We start from the raw sequence: 19,326 nt of genomic DNA on the forward strand, positions 1-19,326 counted from the left end.
TTGACACTTTTTAATACCAGCTTTATTGAGGTTTAATCCATAGATCATACAATTCACCCATCTGAAGTACACAATTCAATGGTTTGTAGCATATTCGTAGATAAGTGCCAACTATCACCATAATCAATTTCATAACATGCTCATCACCCCAAAAATAAAGTCTGTATCCATTAGCAGTCACTCCATCTGACCCCAAGTTGTCTAGTGCTAGGCAATCACCAACTTTCCTTAAACAACATCTGAAACCTTTACAATAATAACAACCTAATGGAAAATCGTTTGGGGAACCACCTAAACTAGAATGGCTTTCACAGTTATCCCGTCTACCTAGGGTCAGGCACTGTCCTAAGTGCATGCCATCACCTCAAGGCTCAGAGAAATTAAGTGAGGGGCAGAGCAGGATGTGTCCATGTGGTCTCAGTCTGTGTTCTTGCCTATTCATGATAAGGCCAACATGATCTAGACATTCAAATTCTGAACAAACTGTTTAAATGTTTTTAAGAAGTCCCCCCACAGGCAGTCAGTCACCCATTGCCTAAAATAGGTTTTCAGTGCTATAGTTTCTATCATATTAATATAGTAAATTCCAGCAACCACCATTTATAGACAGGTGATGTCCACAAAAATACTGACTGAGCAATACTGATAACAGTGTGAGACAAGCTCATACCATCAATAAACATGCACTGTCACTTCGTGCTGAGCACTGTTCTAGGGATTTTGCCTGACTAGGATGGATGAGGCTTCTGCTCTCCCTCCACTAGAGGGAGAGCAGAAACAAAGCAGAAAATAGGTCACTTTAACTGTCTAGCCAAGAATTAAAACAAGGCAAAGTGATCTAGGATTAAGACTTCAGATGAAGGAGGTGATGTTTACATTCAGAGCTGAATGACAAAAAGAAGGCAATTACACAACGATTACAGGTCAGAGTCTTCCTGGCAGAAGCGACAACAGGGACAAAGGCCTTAAGACACAGAAGTGTTGTATGTTTGAGGAAAGGAGGAAAAAGAACAGTGTGGTGTGACTGGGCCAGCAGGGAAAGGACATGAAATGAGGTCAAAGCAGCATAAGGCTAAGGATGGAATTTAGGTCTCATGAGTAAGAGAAAGCTGGGTGTGGTGGCACATACATGAAGTCCCAGGTACTCAGGAGGCTGAGGCAGGAAGGTGGCAAGTTCAAGGCCAGCCTCACCAACCTAGTGAGATTCAGGCTTTATGATGGCATGCCTTATGAGGGGGCTGTGTCTCACTAAGTTTTATTCTTTCAAAAAGAATAAAAAGAAAAAGGGGCTGTGGATATAGCTCAGTGGCAGGGCACCCCTGGATTCAATCCTCCAGCACCAAAAAGAGGAGTAACAGAAAACCACTGGATTATTAAACAAAGTAGAAACACAGATTTACCAGATCACTGTGGTTGCTGTGAAAGAAACAGACTGGAGAGCCTGCAGTCTCAAGTGAAATCAGTGAGGACAACACCATAATAGTCCAGGAAAAACATGGACTGAGGAGGATTTCACACGGAGCCTGGCTGAAGCCAAAGTGGACTTTAAAGCCCTCCCCTAACTTTGACCTTCCCTTTCCCTTGTCCCAATCTTGATAGGTGGCCCAGCATACACAGTTTAAACCAAAAGTCCAGGAGCGGCCCTTAATTCCTCTTCCACTGCCCCTCCACAGCCAGGCATCAGTCATCTTGTTGGCTGCAGCTCAATACTCAGGACTCTGATGCTACTCTGGCCCGAGTCTCCCTTCTAACAAAGTCACCTCTGCAGATTGGCTCAGAGCTCAGCTCTTTCCCCTACTGTCACAGCTTTAATGAATGTCTGTCCATCTCTTTTGACACTGGTGTCCCTACAGAGAGGAGACTGACACAAAGGAAGAATATGTGACAACAGGGAATGATGGGGGGGAACCTTTTCATTACTAGTAATTCCAATACTGTATCCATCCAAATGACAGCAGGATGTACACTTGGGAGTTTCTGCTTCATTTCACACATTATACATAACTTCATCCCCTGACCTTTCCACACCAACATACTAAAGAACACAACCCATATGCAAGATGTTCAAAATGCTGGATGTACCAGCCATTGGTAGCCAGATGATAATGTGCAAGTTGCTGTCTTAGGATGAAGAAAGCTGAGGATGCTTCTCACATGTTTGCTTCAACTCACCAAACAGCCCCCTCATAAGGCATGCCATCATAAAGCCTATGTCACACCTGTTCAGCAGGGCCCTACACATAGTACTGCATCTGTTTCTAGTTTGACACCATTTTTGCTTATTGTTTGTGTTCGTGTTGTTTTGGTTACTAGTGCATGGGAATACTCTTGTACTCTGCTTATTGGCTGTCTGGATTTCCCTTGGACTTTAGCCAAGAGAGGAGTGGACACATGCCTGAGCAACAAGGTAATGTCATGGGTTCTGGGTAGAACATATTTCCAGCTGTATGGATTTATGGGCCTCAACTAATAAGGCAGGCTGGTTCCCTCATGGGAGGAACAATCAGTTGTTCCACAAGCCCAACCTAAGTAAGGCCAGAAAAGAAGAAAGTAGAATGCCCTATGTCTGGGCAAATGGTAGGATTCAAAACCTTTGGTCTAATATGTGGCAAAACCTGCACAGCACTAAGGGGGAAGCACATAACAAGGGCACTCAGCCTCTGGAAAACATATTGAGTTCTAACCAGTCAGGTCTCATCCTGATTCTGACTCAACCAGTCCAGGGGGCCCAGGCCAGAGTGTTTTTCAGGCTTGCAGATAACTCTGCTGTATAATCCACCTGGTAAAGTTCCTCAGTGTCCTTGGGTCTCACCTTCTTTCTATGCCCCTTTCAGAAGAGGGTGCTCATCAGGAAGGAGCTCCTACACGCCTCTGTTCACCCTCCTGAAAAGCATGAAACCTGTCCTTACACAGCTAGTGGCCACTACACAGGGTGCAAAAGGTCCTATTGCAACCTACCTTATCTGCCTCTCCCAGCCATACCTGCTGGCCCTGGCAGTGGTGTCCACCTGGAGACAAGATGTCCCCCGAGTTAATCCACACCAAATTCTGCAGCTTGGTGGCTACCACCACCCTGGGGACCAAGTCCTGCCAGCAGATCTGCAGGTCTTAGAGTTACCTGCCTTTGGGTTGCATTTGCCCTGATCTTTAACATCTGAATCAGATAACCTCATACTGGGTTGAATGGTGGCTCCAAAAAGATAAGTGTAAGTCCAAACTCCAATAACTTGTGAATGTGGCCTTTTTTGGGAAAGGGGTCTTTATAGATGTAGTGAAGGTAGGGATATCAAAATGAGGAGATCATACTGAATTACCCCGATAGACCCCACATCCAATATCTGGTATCCTTAAAAGAAACAGAAAACATAGAAGAGGCCATGTGACAAAGAAGCAAAGATAAGAATAATGGATGTACAAGCCAAGAACTGTCAGCAACCACCAGAAGCTAGGAAACAGGCCCAGAACTTATTCTCAGAGCTCCAAAAAAACAACTTGACTTCAGGTATCTGGCTTCCAAGAAATGAAAAAATAAGTTTTGTTGTTTAATGGCACCAAGTTTGTGGTGATCTGTTAGAGCAACCACCAGAAACTCATGCACCACTCCAAAACAAAATAGTGCTCTTACAGAAAAATTACAGGAATAGGATTTAAGTGCAGTACCATGAGCAGAGAACCTGTCTGGGTATTTAACACTTCCCCAAAGTACTGTGTGATAGATATGTGGGCATTAGGAAATAGAAAAGTTTTTCCCCACTTCCTATAGATGCTGAGAAAGCTCCCAGCTGAGGCTTATTTTTAAAAGTCCTAATATCCTAATTCTAGTCATTCTTCTCACTATCAAACAGCAGAAAGCCCTGTGAAAAAGCCCAGGGATAGATCTACATCTCATTCCTAACAAGGGAGCTTGGAGGGCTGAGGGAAGGAGGGCCCAGGACTGAGAAGTGAATGATGCATAGATACTGGAGTGTTTCTCAATTTCCAACTTCCTTTCCCTTACTAGAATTGCAGAGTTAGTTCCCATGGCTTCAATATCCTAAGAAATATCCAGAACTTTACAAAACAAGTGAAGAGTCCCCTATTCTTCCTCATCTGCCAATCATTGTCAACTGGCTTCTGGGGCTGATATAGCATCAGACACTTCTAGAATGTAATGAACCACAACAACCACTCACACTGGACAATAAGTGCTTGGCAAAGACAAGGGCACACTTTGGTGTTAGAAAAAGTAAAGTATATGCGTGTGAAGCATCCATTAGACCACAAAGTGCTCACAACTCCAAACCCAAAATAATGGAATGGGGAAAAGGATAATGTGACTATGTAAAATAAAAAATACTCAAGGCCAGAACACTACACTGACAAAATCAAAGGGAAAAAGAAACATGCACTTTCTGTTACAGACAAGAGCTAATCTTGCCAATGACAAAAGAGCCCCTAAAAAATGAGGAACAAAAAATAACAATCTAATAGGAAAATGGATAAAAGATATGTACAGCCCATTCACAAAAGAATTAAAAAGGGTACATACCCCTTGGAAAATATGCTTAAGCTCACTCTTAGTGAAGAGTGGCATGCCCAGCAGGTGGCAAAAATACAAAGGTCTACCCACCTCTTGCTTAGCAAAGACACACATGATTAGTGCATAAGCATTTTCGTTGCACCATTATTTATGAGAGCAAAAGGACTACAAACAACCCAAACACCATCAGCAGCAACTGGTTCAACCAACCCTGGTACAGCTGCAAAGTGGAGTATCACATGGCCCAGGAGGAGAGGCTGAAGCTCAGAGCCAGCAAGTCAGTAGCCAATGGAAGGAAAAGTGGTCCTCCCTGAGAGTCCCTGGTCCAACCTCTCTGCAGGGATGGGAAAGGAAGGATGGATTAGCCACCAGACACAGGCAGTTCAGGCAGATAGGACAGAAGGAAAAGAGCAGAGAATCAGGTCTGACTCAGGCTTCATCTTCCCTCAAAGGGGGGACCTGCAGACCAAGGGGCTTAAGCAAGAGCTCTGCAGCAAGCTCCTGGGACCTGCTCATTATCCACCAAACCCTTAATTCTGAATTAGGCAGGTGGGAGAGGAAAGCACAAATCGAATTGTCCTGGGTGTGGCGTCTTCAGGCAGCCTTGCATCTGCTGGCCCTACTCGATGCACTCCATGACATGTATCTGTAGGGTGTCCATATCAGGAGCCTGGTACTGGCACTTAGGACAACAAAAGTCAGGTGGCTCCTCAGGGGGGCTTCTCCTCTGGTTGGGTACAGCTGGATGAAAGGAGTGGTGAGCTGAGAAAAGAAAAGAGGCACCAGGAAGTGGGTCTTGGGTACAAACTGGGTACTAATCAGAGGGAAGGGGAGGTTGACAAGGTGCCAAAACTGGATAGGACTGCCATGTTCAACCATTAGGATCAACACCACTGTGTGACCAGGAGCCAGTACTACCACCACATTCTCCCCTTGGCCTCAGGGTGGGGCAGGGTGGGGTGAGTGATGGGAGCAGCAGGGATACCCACCTTCAGGGCTGAAATGAGCCTTCTTGTAGAGCGGTACACCACCCTCCCCACCCACCTCCTGCAGAACAATGCTCACTCACTCACCTGGGGTAGGGGGTAAAGGGGGCTGGGAGGCCTCTACATGCCGCTTCCTCATATCCTCGATCCTTTGAAAACAGAAACCGTCCAATCAATGCATGCATTTTTGTGAGGCTCCTACCTGGAGCAGCAGAAAAGGCCATTGGAAGGATAGGGTGGACGGAGAGGAAAGGGAAGTACAGGGAACCTAATCTGAAAGCCAGGAGTCATCAGTCTCCTGCAATTACTACTGGTCACGCCGAGTGCTACGCCCCCTCCTCACATGGCCACTCTTGGCGGCCTACCTGGCTGATTCCTGGCAGCTGGCTTTTAGCTTGCTATACTCCCGCTGCAGCTGCTCCAGCTGCTCCTGCAGATGCTCTTTCTTCTCAGCCAGCTTCTCCCGGGCCTCCCTCTCAGCTTGGAAGTCTGCCTTGTAGATATCCGCCTGGCAAAATTCAAGAGAGGGACATGCCCACCACCCATTGGGCACATCATGATAGGCCTGGGGTAACAAAGTGAAACCTCCTCATGCCCTCTGTGAACCTCTGGCAACACAGAGGGAGCAGATACATCAGCAAGTAACCCCAAGCACACTGGGAGGTCAAGGATCGCAGCAAGGAGGAGAGACCTCACCTGGGCCTTCAGGACTGGCACCGTCTCCATCACAATCTTATGCTGCTCAGCCTCTTCCTTTAGTTTGTCAATCACTTCCTGCTTGGCCACCAGGGCCTCCTCAGCCTGCTGGAGCTGCTGCCTGAGATCCTCCAGCTGCATTCCCTAGAGATTGGCAAAGGGCACTGACAGAGCCTCCCAGAACAGGGCAGGGTGGAGCCATTACCCAGGTAGGCCGCTGCTTCGAGTGAGAATTGAGGACAAAAGGGAGCCCTGGCTGGCCAAAGCTGGGACAACACCAGCTCCTTGGACTTCAGGGCCAATCACAAGATCTCAACGTATGCAAGAAAGCTGCATCCTCGTACTTCCCCACAGGGCAGAAGAAATGCTGAGGTTTTTTCTCAAGACATATTAAGGATCCTGGGATTGAGGAGAACTCTGAGGCCATCTGGTTCAGCCTCCCACCAAGGTACTCATTCCCTTCACAGAATCCTTCAACCCTTTAAGGACAAGAGCCACACTCCATCCTGAGGCTGCCCACTCCATATGCTACCAACTACAGACCCACCATCTAAGCCTCAATCCATTAGTCCTTCCACTCAGCCATCGGATCAAAGGTCTGCTCATCCCACACAGACACCCCTCCCCATAAACACACATACACACTTCCTCCACTCCCCTGACACCCCGCCTCCCTGCCAGGATTTTGTTCCAGAGATTAGGTGCCATTTTTGTAACTAACTTTTCCTCAGGTGACCTGGTTTCAGGCTTAATCCTCATAAATCTCCGCAGGGTACATCTGTGGTTGACAATATCCTTCTTAAACTGTGATTGCTAGAACTGCACCCAGTTTAGGTCTCGTGAGGACAAACTGGAAAAGAGCTTTTCCTGGCTCAGGGAAAATTTAGCCAAGAACTACACTGGTGAGGGCTGAATGTGTCCCTAGGCCAGCCCACCCTGGGGCCTGGCAATGTGCCCCATATCCCTGTGGCCTTCTCTGAACTGTCACAGCTGCAGCCTGAGGAAGGTCTAGGGCAAGTCAAGTATCCCCCCCAAAATCTAATTCCTTCAGGTCTCAAGAACTGTGATCTTCTCTGTCTTTGGGGAGACAGGAAGAGGTGAAGTCCTCTCAAGACAGCGCAGGCTGGCCATACTCACTCGCTTGCGCTCGCTGCTCACCATGCTACTCTTGATGTGGTTGTCATAGTCTTGGAAGAGCTGATGATAGGCTACCTGCAATTGGGCCAGCTTCCTCCTGCCCAGAAAAGGAGCTTTCATTGGAGAAACCACTTTGTCCCAGCCTAGGCATGGCTTCCCTGCCTCCAGCTCTACCCTCTTAATTCTTGTCATATCACAAACCTGGAATGGGGCCTTCCAAGGGTACATCTGGACTCCTAAGGTCATCAACTCTGAGGCAGGCTTTGCTGACAACAAATATTCACTGCAACTGACTCGGTTACTCAATAGTTCCTATCAGTTTCCTTAAAGCCAACAATTTTAAATGTTTATAATAAGAACTAGGGGTGTAGCTCAGTGGTACAGTGCTTGTCTAGCATGTGCAAAGCCCTGGGTTCCATCCTCAGTATTGCAAAACAATAAAAAAATTAATAATGTTTGTCATAAAGTGGAACTATCCTGTAATCTTCAAAATTGTCGACTTCATGAAAAGCATAGAAAGGCTAGGAGAGTGTTCTAGATTAAAGGACACTGAAAAGGCATGCCAAGGAAAGGAACTTGGGATCCTACACCAGAAAGCAGTAGAAGGGCTGGCAAAAACATATGGAGAAAGGGAAATATGAATGTGGACTGAACCAAAGATAATATTTTTGTCTTAGCCAGGTGCAGTGGTACATGTCTATAATCTCAGTGACTCAGGAGGCTGAGGCAGAAGGATGGCAAATTTGAGGCCAGCCTCAGCAACTTAGCAAGACCCTGTCTCAAAAAAATATAAGAAAGGACTGGGGATATAGAGTCAGCCAGTGATATAGCACCCCTGGGTTCAATCTCCATTACCAAAAAAAAAATTTTTGTCTAGTCTCAAAGATGAATTATTTGACTATGATAACAATGGACTCTACTATTAGCAAGGCTAAGGGGGAGAGTCAACCCTCATCCACAGCCAGTCCCTACGAGGGCTCCCCAGAAGGCAGGAAAAGCCACAGGCCCATTGGCAACCCCCAGTACCACCCCTCCACACCAACTCACTTCTCCTCCGAGGCAGCCTGACGCTCCATGCGCAGGGCGGCCTCCACACTCTGGCTCTGCATGCGCAGCTGGTCCACCTGTACACTGTGTTGCTGCTGCAGTGCCTCCCGCTCACTCTCCAGCTGCCTGGCCTGCTCACTGGCGGCCCGCACCCTGGCACAGGGAGGAAGAACACATTGAGGGGGCATCAAGAAGGACAGCATGGGCAAGGGGTTAGGTTCTGAACACCCTGTGAGTGCATGCTGACTCTGGGTGGCAGAGTGGAGGCACTGCCACCAAAAATAGGAAAGAAGACTGGGAGCCAGGTGGAGAACAGATGATAAGGAGCTCCACCTGATGAATTTGCTCCAGTACAGGGGCCCAGGAAACAACCAAGTGCAGATGGCTAGGAGACTAAAAGCCAAGAGAAGGAGGTGAACTGAGAAAAGGATGGGCCACCTGCATCCCAAGCTGCCCACTACAATATGAGAGGAACCTCCAGGAAGGTGCTGGGGCCTCAACAAGAGCAGTCTCAGGGAAGGGGTGTCAGGACAGACTATTCTAGAAAAAATAGGGAGACTGCCCACCTGAGAATGCAAATACTGAGCTCAACAGCAGACCAGAGCTCAGCTCCAGCCCTGTTGCTGCCCACAGCTCAGCTGGAGTCCCAGCTGTTTGCAGGCTCAGTTTCCACACCTGGATCACAGGGAGTTGTAAGACAGGACATGACATCAATGGCCCTGGTAGGGAATTTCTCTCTCCATCTCACTACAACAACTCAGGCTATCTCACCTCAATCACCCCATGATCCCCAAATCCTCTGATCTGAGCCTCACAGCTTCCTTAATCTCCAATTTCCAAGCTCCAGCCTCATTATCCTGCTGCCCCAGGGCCTTCAATAGCCACTACTCAGGCACAGTGGCATATGCCTATAATCTCAGCAACTTGGGAGGCTGAGGCAAGAGGATCTCAAGTACAGGCCAGCCTCAGTAACTTAGCAAGACCCTGTCTCAAAATAAAAGATAAAAAGGGCTGGGGATGTAGCTCAAATCCCAGTATCACATAAAAAACAAACAAACAAAAAAAGCCCCCACTGCAGCACCAATGGTGGATGTTTCCATGTGGCCCAGTGGTAGCCTCCAGCTGAAGGTCACCACAACTCTGACAAGGCAGGCCTGAACTATCAGGCCTTCTCCACTTCTGCCTTTGCTCATGCTTCCTCTTCACCTCCACCACCAGCTCTTTCTGAACTGGAGTCTAGTTACCCTCTTCTGCAGAAAGGTTTCCCTGACAACTACCCCATGTGCACAATGACCACCTTAATACTACATTAAGAAAACTGAGGCCACCATGTCAGCTGCATCCAAATGTCTGGAGGGCAGCAGCAGGGCAGTATGAGAACCACAGCACCATCCCTGCACTTTGACCAAATGATCCCACTTAAAATGACCAAACTCACTTTGCAAAAGAATAATAGGCAGGCCTGAGGCAGCTAGCTTTCAAGGTTGGCCCTCAGCCGGTACAAGTTCCCTGCACTGCTCTGATGCTTTCCCTGCTGATAAGGGTGGCTCCTGTGCCCAAACTCTGTATAAACAACATTCACTAAGGTGAGCACCCACACATTCTGCCAGGAGTCAGGAATTTTAGTATGTGCCTTGGAAAGGGTGCCAACATGAATAGCCCCCAGAAGAAACCCAAGGTGCTATCTCCATTAGGCACCTGTGGGAAGTGGTTTTCTCTGTATACCTCAGAGGGGTACACAGAGAGCCTGAGGCAGGCTTCTCCAGTCTTCAGCTAGGGATCTTATACTAGAGGATCCCACGGTGCATCCTTCCCCTGTGATAAACCTCAGCCTGGAAGGCAACTATGTGCTGGGTCCTGGGAGTGCTTCCAGAGAATCACCTATCAGAGTGTGGCCTTAGGGGCCCATGAAAAGCCTCCAAAGGAAATAACACAAACTCTAGCAAAGGACTGGAAAGCCTAGAAGTAATAGCTAGGAGCCATATCCTGGATACCTGGACCAGAACTGTCACAAATCTGCCATAACAGACATCTGCCCTCTCATAGAGGAATCCCCAGAGGCTTCTACACCCTCCTCATTTGAAACCCTGGAAGTGGCCTCCAGGACTGGCTTTCCCTCCCTACTCACCTGCACTCCAAATCCTGCCGTTCCTTGATGGCAGCCTCTAAGCGACTCTGGCTCTCCTGGAGCTCCCCCAGCAAGGATGTCACCTGGGCTTTCACAGAGGCCTTGTCCTCAGCCATCTGCTATAGGAGAAAAGGTCACCTCCTGTTAGTGCTACTTTCTGCCCAGCTTCCCACTCCTGGCATCCCCAGTCCCTAGGGCAACCTGCAAATGACTGAGGCATGTGCACCCTCAGGGCTTCTCTCCTGCCCTCATCACTTTCCAAACCCAGACACCCCAGAGCCTCATGAGTGTGATGGCCACCTGACCTTCCCCAGTGGTCCACCTTGACCCTTGCTACTGGATGAGATATATTTACCAGTCTCTTCCCATCCCTCCCCAACTCATCTCATGCCTCACCTCCAGCAGCTACCCAACCTAGCAAGGCAACTGAGGCAATGTGAAGGGATCAAGTCCCAAGAGTCCATGCCTCCTAGTCCTTCCTGCATCCCTGTGGATGGGGAACACGGGACCCCAAAGAGACACAGGAGCACAGAGGTATCTGGAGTCCTGTGTGGCTCCTGAAAGCTCAGGTACTACCCTGGCCACCAGACCATAAGGGCTGAACCTGGAGGCCATGTGACTATGGCCCCAGCAGGCAAGCTCTCTTATCTTTGAGAGTCCATGCCAAAGGAGGCAAGACTTGAACAGCAACAAAAATACAATCCTAGTCTGTGGGCGTAGGGCCCTTAGAAGGTGGGAGGTTTCACAAAGCAAGAGTGGATACTGAATCTTTTTAAATACTAATAACAAAAACTCTCTGTGCACAGTGGCACATGCCTGTAATCCCAGTAACTTGGGAGGCTGAGGCAGAAGGAAGGGAAGTCTAAGGCCAGCCTCAGCAACTTAGCAAGACTCAAAAAACAAATGAAAAGGTCTGGGGATGTAGTTCAGTGGTGGTAGGGGGACTTTCTGCAAACACTCCATTCAAACCCTGCATTTAAGAGACTTAATCCAACTAGGAAAGCTGAGGAGGAAGATGGCAAGTTCAAGGCTAGACTAGGCAACTTAGTGAGATCCTGTCTCAAAATAAAATAACATAGCTCAGTGGTGCCCTGGATTCAATTCCGAGAGAGAGAGAGAGAGACACACACACACTTAATCAAACTTTAATAGGGCTTTCAACAGCCTAAGGCCATGCTAGTGAGATGCACCAGGCAGCTTCCCAGATGCTGTATGGAAATGCTCACAGCTGTTAAAAGAACTATCTATTCTGGCCAACACCTAACATAGATCACTGACCTTTCTTGGAGCATTTACTACAAGAATTGTCAACTATGAGTCCTTCCTCTGTCTCAGATATCTGTGTATCTTCTACAACCTATCAGTGTCTACCTCAAGGACTTAAGAGCTATTCCTTTGAAATGGAATCATCAAAAAAGATGTTTCCACACTCTCCCAGTCTCTTTGGGAGAACATTATCCTAACTTTATTAACTGCCAGCTCAGAGACACACTGGCCTCATCACCTGGATGCTGATACCCTTTGTCATTTTTCACTTGGGCCCTTCCCCCCACCTGACACTCTAATTCATTCATAGTCTGCCCCCTCTCTTTCAATGCTAGGGTTGGAACCTCAGGCCTCATGCATGCTAAGTACACTCTCTACCACTGAGCTACATCCTAGCCACCATTCTCTCTTTAAAATACTGGTCAACTATAGAGCTCAGCTCTTTTCCCTACTGACAACAGTTACTGAACAAAATCTGTTTTCACAGTTACAAGGAATGCCCACCTTTGTTTTACACTTCTTTATAAAAAGAAATGCACAGAGAGAAGGTCACATGATGACAGAAGCAGACACTGAAGAGATGCAGCTGCCAGCCAAGGAGCACCAACGACTGCCAGGAGCCACAAGACACTGGGAGAGGACCTTGAATGGATTCTCCCTTGCAGTCCTCAAAAGGAATCTACCCTGACCACATCTTGAACTCAGACTCCTGGCCTCCAGAACTGGGGGAAAACAGATCTGTTGTTTAAGCCCCCAGTGTGTGGTACTCTGCTTCCGCAGCCCTAGCAAACTCTTTACACCTCCACAAATGAGAAACAAGCACCTTGAGCCAGAAGTTCCCAGTAGTGAGGCACACAGCATATGCCTTTCCTCCAGGGCTGGCAGTCTGCCTGCATCAGGTGCCCCCCACTCCCATGCCCCCACCTTGCAATTCCCGGACAGCACATATCCTGCTCAACTATTGTCCCAGGATCTTGAGAGCAGCCAAGCCAGAAAGGCCCTGAAACACCCTCCTCAGCCCACAGTAAGCATGCCATCCTTTGGGGACAGTACACTGAAGAGCCAACTCACAGGTCCGCAAGGTGGCAACAGCCTGAACCTCCCAAAGTTGAGTCTGGGTCCTGCCTGGCTCCTAGAGGATGACCTCTAAGGCCCTTGAACATCCTGCCTGATGAGCATGTCTGGTTCACCTGGGTTTTAGGGCCCAAGCCAGGTAATCTATGCTGATGCCATGATGTGGGTGGGGGCCTTGTGCCACATGGAACTGGATAAACTTTGGGGTGGTGCCTGAACCACCCAGGTCACCAACTATGGTGCTCAACGCCTACACAACTGACCCCAATAAAACCCCAGACACACTGGCCTCGTCATTTAGACACTGACACTCTGTCATTTTTCACTTGGGCCCTTCCCCCAACCTGACACTTTCATTCATTCATTCTTGGTCCCTAGACACCAGGGACCAAGTGAGCTTCCTGGCTGACTATACTCCGTGTACATTGTTCCACATGGCTAATGAGAGAAGCAAGCACTGTCTGCAATGCTCCCTGGGAGGCCACCTAGAAGCTCACACTGGCCTCTCCTGGTCCTTACTCTATGCACCTTGAACCTCAGCTGACTTTAATCTATATCCTTCCACTGTAATAAGCTGTAGCTGTGAGTACGATGGATTTTCTCAGGTGAGTCCTGCAAATCAAGCCTGAGGGTGCTCTGGGGGACCCCTGACCATGGGCTCCTTGTGGGAACACTGGTGTCCCTATGGTTTACAGAACATAGGTGAAAGCCAGGCACAGTGGTCCATACCTGTAATCCCAGCAACTCAGGAGGCTGAGACAAAAGGATTAAAAGTTTGAGGCCAGCCTCATCAACTTAGTGAGACTCTGTCTCAAAATAAAAAAATAAAAAGAGAGGGGGATGTGGCTCGGGGGTTAAGTGCCCCTGGGTTCAATTCCTGGTAAAAAAAAAAAAAAAAAAAAACCAGTATGCAGGTGTAACTACAGCCCCAAGCTCCAAGAAAAGAGCCTGCCCTGCCTGCTACCTACCTGCTGACATAACTTCAGGTCCTCCACCTCCTTCAGGGCCTCCTCCCTCTGCTTTCTCAGGTCCAGCTTCTCCAGGCTCAGTCTCTCCACCAACTTCCTAGCCTCCTGAAATTTATGCATGAGGAACTCCTTCTCTTCCCTCTGGCTGACTTGGAAATGTAACAGCTCCTCACAGCGCTCCCGCAGCATCTGGTTGCTCTGCCGGATGGCATCTGTGGGCATAAGAGACAGCAAAGGGGAGGTGAGTCCTGAGAGTCAGGCAGCCTGGAGCACCAGCCCCTGCCGGAGCTTACACAGGTATGAGGCCTACAAGGCCCAAGGTCTGAAGCTGGGCTAACCATCACAACCATCACAGCACCCTCCCATAATACTAGGTGACCTCTCCCTAAGATAGATGGCTTCTAAACACTCCCCTTCATTTTTTTAAACACTTTCAAAATCAACTACTAATGATATGCCCGTAAGTTTCTGCAATACCACACTAAACATGTGAGCTTCACTTTAAGGAGGATGGCAAGTTCTAGGCCAGCCTGGGCAACTTAGAGAGACTCTGTCTCAAAATAAAAAATAAAAAGGTCTAGGCTTATAGCTCAGTGATAAAACACCCCTGGGTTCAATCCCCAAAAAGAGAAAAAAAAATAATACACATTTGGGAATCAGAGTGACAACAAAAAGTGCTGGGTGCCCCACCACTCCCAGTGCCTCTCCCTCCCCCAGCAACTGTGAGCCAGGCCATTTCAAAGTCCCTACAGCAAGTGTCCTAATTAACTAGAGGCCACCTGGGTACTTGGGGCCCACTCAAACCAAAGGACTAGCAGGCCAAAGGAGGAAGACTACCCCCAAAACTCAGGTGGCATGATCATGAGCTGGAAGGAAAAGGATGAGGGGAGGGGAGACAAGGATGTTCCACTTGGTGGGAGGCAGGTGGGAATGTGCATCTGCTCTCTGAAAGCCGGTGAAGCTGAGCAGCACAAGGATGAGGAAAAATGTCATGGAGACATGGATGCTGACCCAGAAAACATTGGTGCCCAGCCACTCTAGAGGACAGAAGGCTTTCTGCTGAGGCCTCCAGAGGACTGCCTCAGTTGCTCCAGAAAGCCACTATCCCAGCCAAGAGCCAAGCCCCACCCACAGAATCTGGTACTGCCCACTTCCAGGATCAACAATAGTTAATGATTGATCATTGCATGGATACAGAGACCTGGCCAAATTTTGCTCAACTTGAAAAGGTCATTCCAGCTCCAGAGTTCCCTGTACTCATAGCCCACTTCTCCCTCTGCCCAGCCTTGCTTTTTTCCCTATCCTTCTCATTCCCAATATCAGTCCTAAGAACACTCTAAACACATTTCCTGAGCCAGGCATAGTGGCGTGCACCTGTAATCCCAGCAGCTCAGTAGGCTGAGACCGGAGGATCACAAGGTCAAAGCCAGCCTCAGCAACTTAGCAAGGCCCTATCTGTAAATAAAATATAAAAAGTGCTGGGAATGTGGCTCAGTGGTTAAGCAACCCTGGGTTCAATCTCTGCTAACAAAATAAAAAATACACACTAATCCTGCACACTAATTTGCACCTAAATGTACTTCCAGCAAACCCCAACTGAAACCAAGCCAGAGGATGGCTAAGCTTGAAATGCTAACTAGAGACCACCTGGGTATGCTCTCAGGCACATACCCATCCAGACCTAACAAACATGAAGGTACAGGTGATAGGAATAAACGTTCCACTCAGCAAAGGCTGGACCTCCTAACTTTTCACTCCACTCCACCCCACCACCCCAACCACTGGACCCACCTCGGAGCTCTTGATTCTCCTCTAGACAGCGCTGGAGGGTCTCAGGGATGCCCTGCTCTGAATGTAGATGTAGCATGGCCGGCTTTCCCAGAGAAGACTCTTCACCCAGCACGTCCTGGTCCCCTGCTGGGCCACCACTGGGCTGCACCATCTCACACAGCTGATTCTTCCAGAGATGCCTGCTCATCCAACAAGTCAGTGTCTGGAAAAGAAAAGCAGGCATCACATGACACCATACAGCATTCTCTTACCCAGCAGAACAAGGTGGTTACTCTGTGCAGAAGCTCTGGGCCCATATTTGCAGTAGAATGCCAACCACTTCATCTAGTATAACCAGATGCTGAAATGGAGTTTTGGTCTGAGGTAGCACACATTCCCACTCCAAAGGGAGGGGATTAAGACTGGGGATACAGCTCAATGGTACGGTGCTTACCTAGCATGCACAAGGCCCTGGGTTCAATCCCCACTACAGGAAAAACAAAACACAAAAATCCAAAGGGAGAGGATTATTTATAGATGGCAAATGCCAGTATTCTGGGAATCCTACCCTATCCCTTCTCACACTTCTAAGAAGTGGAGGGTCAAGGCCTCTTACCCTCACCTAGTGTGATAAGTTGAATAATAGCCCCCAAAAAAGATATGACCATGACCAGGCGCAGTAGAGCATGCCTATAATCCCAGCAGCTTGGAAGGCTGAGGTCAGAGGATGGCATGTTCAAAGACAGCCTCAGCAACTTAGCCAAGACCCTCAGAATCTTAACAAGACCTTGTCTCAGAATAAAAATAAAAGGGCTGGGAATGTGGTTCAGTGATAAAGCATCCCTGGCTTCAACCTTTGCTACAAAGAAAAAGAAAAGATATGGCCATGCCCTAACCTTTGAAACCTATAAATGTGACTTTATTTGGAAAATCGGTCTTTGCAGATGTAGTTTAATCAAGGATCTCAAGATGATATTATCCTGGGTTATATGGGTGGACCCTGATTCCAATAACAAGGATTCCTATAAGAGAGAGAAGAAAAAGTAGAAAACAAAGGGAAACACACAGGGAGGAAGCCATGTAGAGACGGGAGTGATGTGAGAACAAGCCAAGAACAATTGCACCACCAGCACCTAGAAAAGACAAGGGAGGATCTTCTCCTAGAACTTGCAGAGAGAATATGGCCTGTTCACCCTCTGATTTTGAACTTCTAGCCTCCAGAACTGAGAGATTAAATTTCTGTTATTTGAAGCCACCCAGTTTCTTGTCACGTCTATGGCAGTCACAGAAACTCATATACAGAAGAGGGGCTTCAAGAATACCATGCTAGGTCTAAGGAGTGTTCCCTAGAGTTGGGAAGATAAAGGTAAGAAGAGACTTCTAGTGTCTGACATGTACTGAGAAATTTGAAATAGAGAGCAGGACCTGAGACAGCAGAGTAGGTGAGCTGCTCTTGTTTGCTTGAGTTTAGATATAGACCATGAGGAGCAGTACCAGATCCACCATTTCATATCCACCCAAGAAGACTGATTACCAGGAAGTGGAGGTCAATCCCAATGTAAGTTTCCAGCAGCAGGCCTGATGCTAGGAATGTTGACTTTAACACTGATTAAATCTGGTTGTTTTACTGGGCTAGTGGTGCACACCTGTAATCCCAGTGATTCAGGAGTTGGAACAGGAGGATCCCAAGTTTGAGGCCAGCGTCAGCAACTTAGACCATGTCTCAAAAAAATAAAAATAAAAATGACTGGGTCCCAACAGCTGGGGAGGCTGAGACAGGAGGATCAAAAGTTCAAGGCCAGCCTCAGCAATGGCGAGGCAATAAGCAACTCAGTGAGACCCTGTCTCTAAATAAAATACAAAATAGGGCTGGGGATATGGCTCAGGAGTCAAGTGCTCATGAATTCAATCCTGGTAAACCCTCCCCCAAAAAAGAGAGATCTGCAGAGGTAGCTCAGTGTCAAAGTACCCGTGGATTCAATCCCTAGTACCAAAAAATTTGACTGTTTTGATTGTTAGCACTTACAACATCTCACTTATACCCCCACTGACCCAAACACAGCAGCTGACCTGACATCTCCATCTTTTTCCACATACTTTCTTCCTTGGCTTCCATTAACAACCCAGTCTCCTGGTGTCCTTCCCACTTCAAAGACTGATCCTGCTCAGGCTCTTTCACTAAGTTTTCATACCTTCATGTAGGGGTACCCAGAGCTGTCCTAGAACCACTTCTCTTCTCTAACTATACTCAATCCTGTAGTCATTCCAAAATAACACCCAAAAAGAGACCTCTTTTCTGAATTCCAGACTCACATATCAAACTTGATATACCTATTTGAATGTCTAATAGTCCTCTCAAAACTAACTTCTCAGGGCTGAGAATATAGGTCAGTGGTAGAGTACTTGCCTAGCATCCATTAGACCTTGAGTTTGATTCCCAGCACCACAAAAAAGTGAATAAATAAATAAATAAATAAAAATAAAGAGAGAACTGGGCATGGTGATGCACAGCTGTAATCCAGTGACTTGGGAGGCTAACTTAGAAGGCCAGCCTTGGCAACTCAGAGACCCTGTCTCAAAATAAAAAAATAAATAAATAAAGCATTAAAAGGTCATGGATGTAGCTCAGTGGTAAAGCACCCCTGGGTTAGATTCCCAGTACCAAATAAATAAATAAATAAATGGGGAACTCCTAAGTATATACCCAAGACAAATGAAAATATATCCACATATGAATGCTCAAAGTGGCATTACTCAAAACAGCAAAAGAATGGAAACAACCCAAATGTCCATCAACTGGTTAATAAACAAAATTTAGTACATCCACATGCTACAACATAAACAAATCTTCCAAACACTATGGTAAGAGAAAGAAACAAGTCACAAAAGAACACATGTTGTATGATTCCATTTATGAGAAATGTACAAAATGGACAAATCCACAGAGGGAAAAAAAAGCAGTTTCCAGGCTACTTAAGGAAATGAGGTGAGGCCAGAAGGGTGCTTAAAGGGCCCAGGGCTGTTTTTTAGGGTGATGAAAATGTTCTGGAAATAATGGTGATGGCTATACATCAGTAGATATGCTACAAACTATTGAACTGTACGCTGAATAGGTCAATTGTTTAGCATGCGAATTATTTCTCAAAAAAGGTGTTATGGAAAATAATAACGGAAGAGAATTTTGAGGAGTATAAATTAAACACTTAGTTACTAGTTGATAATTGTAAAGTGAGAGGTGGGTATATGGAATTTACTAATCTTTCCACTTTAATACATTTTTTAATTTTTTTTTAATATTTACTTTTTAGTTTTCGGTGGACACAACATCTTTGTTTGTATGTGGTGCTGAGGATCAAACCCAGGCCGCACGCATGCCACGCGAGCGTGCTACCGCTTGAGCCACATCCCCAGCCCACATTTTTTAAATTTTTAATAATAAAATGTTCACAGCACCATTGTCTCTCACACCTGGAATACTGCAATAACTTCTTTTTTTTTTTTTTTAATTTTTTATTGTGGGTTGTTCAAAACATTACAAATTTGCAATAACTTCTTAACACACCATCCTGGTTCTAGTCTTGCCCCCTACAGTCCATTGTTCTCACGGTGGCTATAAGATCTGCCTAAAAAATAATTCAGGCTGGTGTGGTGGTGCACACCTGTAATCTAAGATACTCTAGAGGTACTCAAGAGGCTGCAACAGGAGAATAGCAAGTTTAAGGCTAGCCTGAGCAA

At 47.1% G+C, this 19,326-nt stretch overlaps 1 protein-coding gene across 8 annotated transcripts in view; it reads right to left on the reverse strand.

Annotated features, from left to right (window-relative positions):
- Ikbkg (inhibitor of nuclear factor kappa B kinase regulatory subunit gamma) overlaps nucleotides 1-19,326 on the reverse strand; it is a 25,478-nt gene continuing 6,152 nt past the window's right edge. For 3 of the 8 annotated variants that reach the window (XM_046452561.2, XM_046452537.2, XM_046452534.2), the window contains exons 2-10: nucleotides 15,613-15,814; nucleotides 13,822-14,033; nucleotides 10,514-10,632; nucleotides 8,386-8,538; nucleotides 7,339-7,435; nucleotides 6,202-6,345; nucleotides 5,871-6,013; nucleotides 5,593-5,654; nucleotides 1-5,281 (exon numbers count right to left, since the gene is read on the reverse strand). In XM_046452561.2, coding sequence (XP_046308517.1) covers nucleotides 5,139-5,281; nucleotides 5,593-5,654; nucleotides 5,871-6,013; nucleotides 6,202-6,345; nucleotides 7,339-7,435; nucleotides 8,386-8,538; nucleotides 10,514-10,632; nucleotides 13,822-14,033; nucleotides 15,613-15,799 — 1,260 coding nt within the window. In that variant the 5' untranslated portion in view covers nucleotides 15,800-15,814 and the 3' untranslated portion in view covers nucleotides 1-5,138. The remainder of the gene's footprint in view (nucleotides 5,282-5,592; nucleotides 5,655-5,870; nucleotides 6,014-6,201; nucleotides 6,346-7,338; nucleotides 7,436-8,385; nucleotides 8,539-10,513; nucleotides 10,633-13,821; nucleotides 14,034-15,612; nucleotides 15,815-19,326) is intronic. The other 5 variants (XM_046452575.2, XM_046452554.2, XM_046452564.2 and 2 more) reach the window with 3 other exon arrangements.

This window comes from Marmota monax, unplaced genomic scaffold (assembly GCF_021218885.2).
Source record: "Marmota monax isolate L192 unplaced genomic scaffold, Marmota_monax_Labrador192_F-V1.1 WCK01_AAM20220418_F8-fsc00142, whole genome shotgun sequence".
NCBI classification, from domain to species: Eukaryota; Metazoa; Chordata; class Mammalia; order Rodentia; family Sciuridae; genus Marmota; species Marmota monax.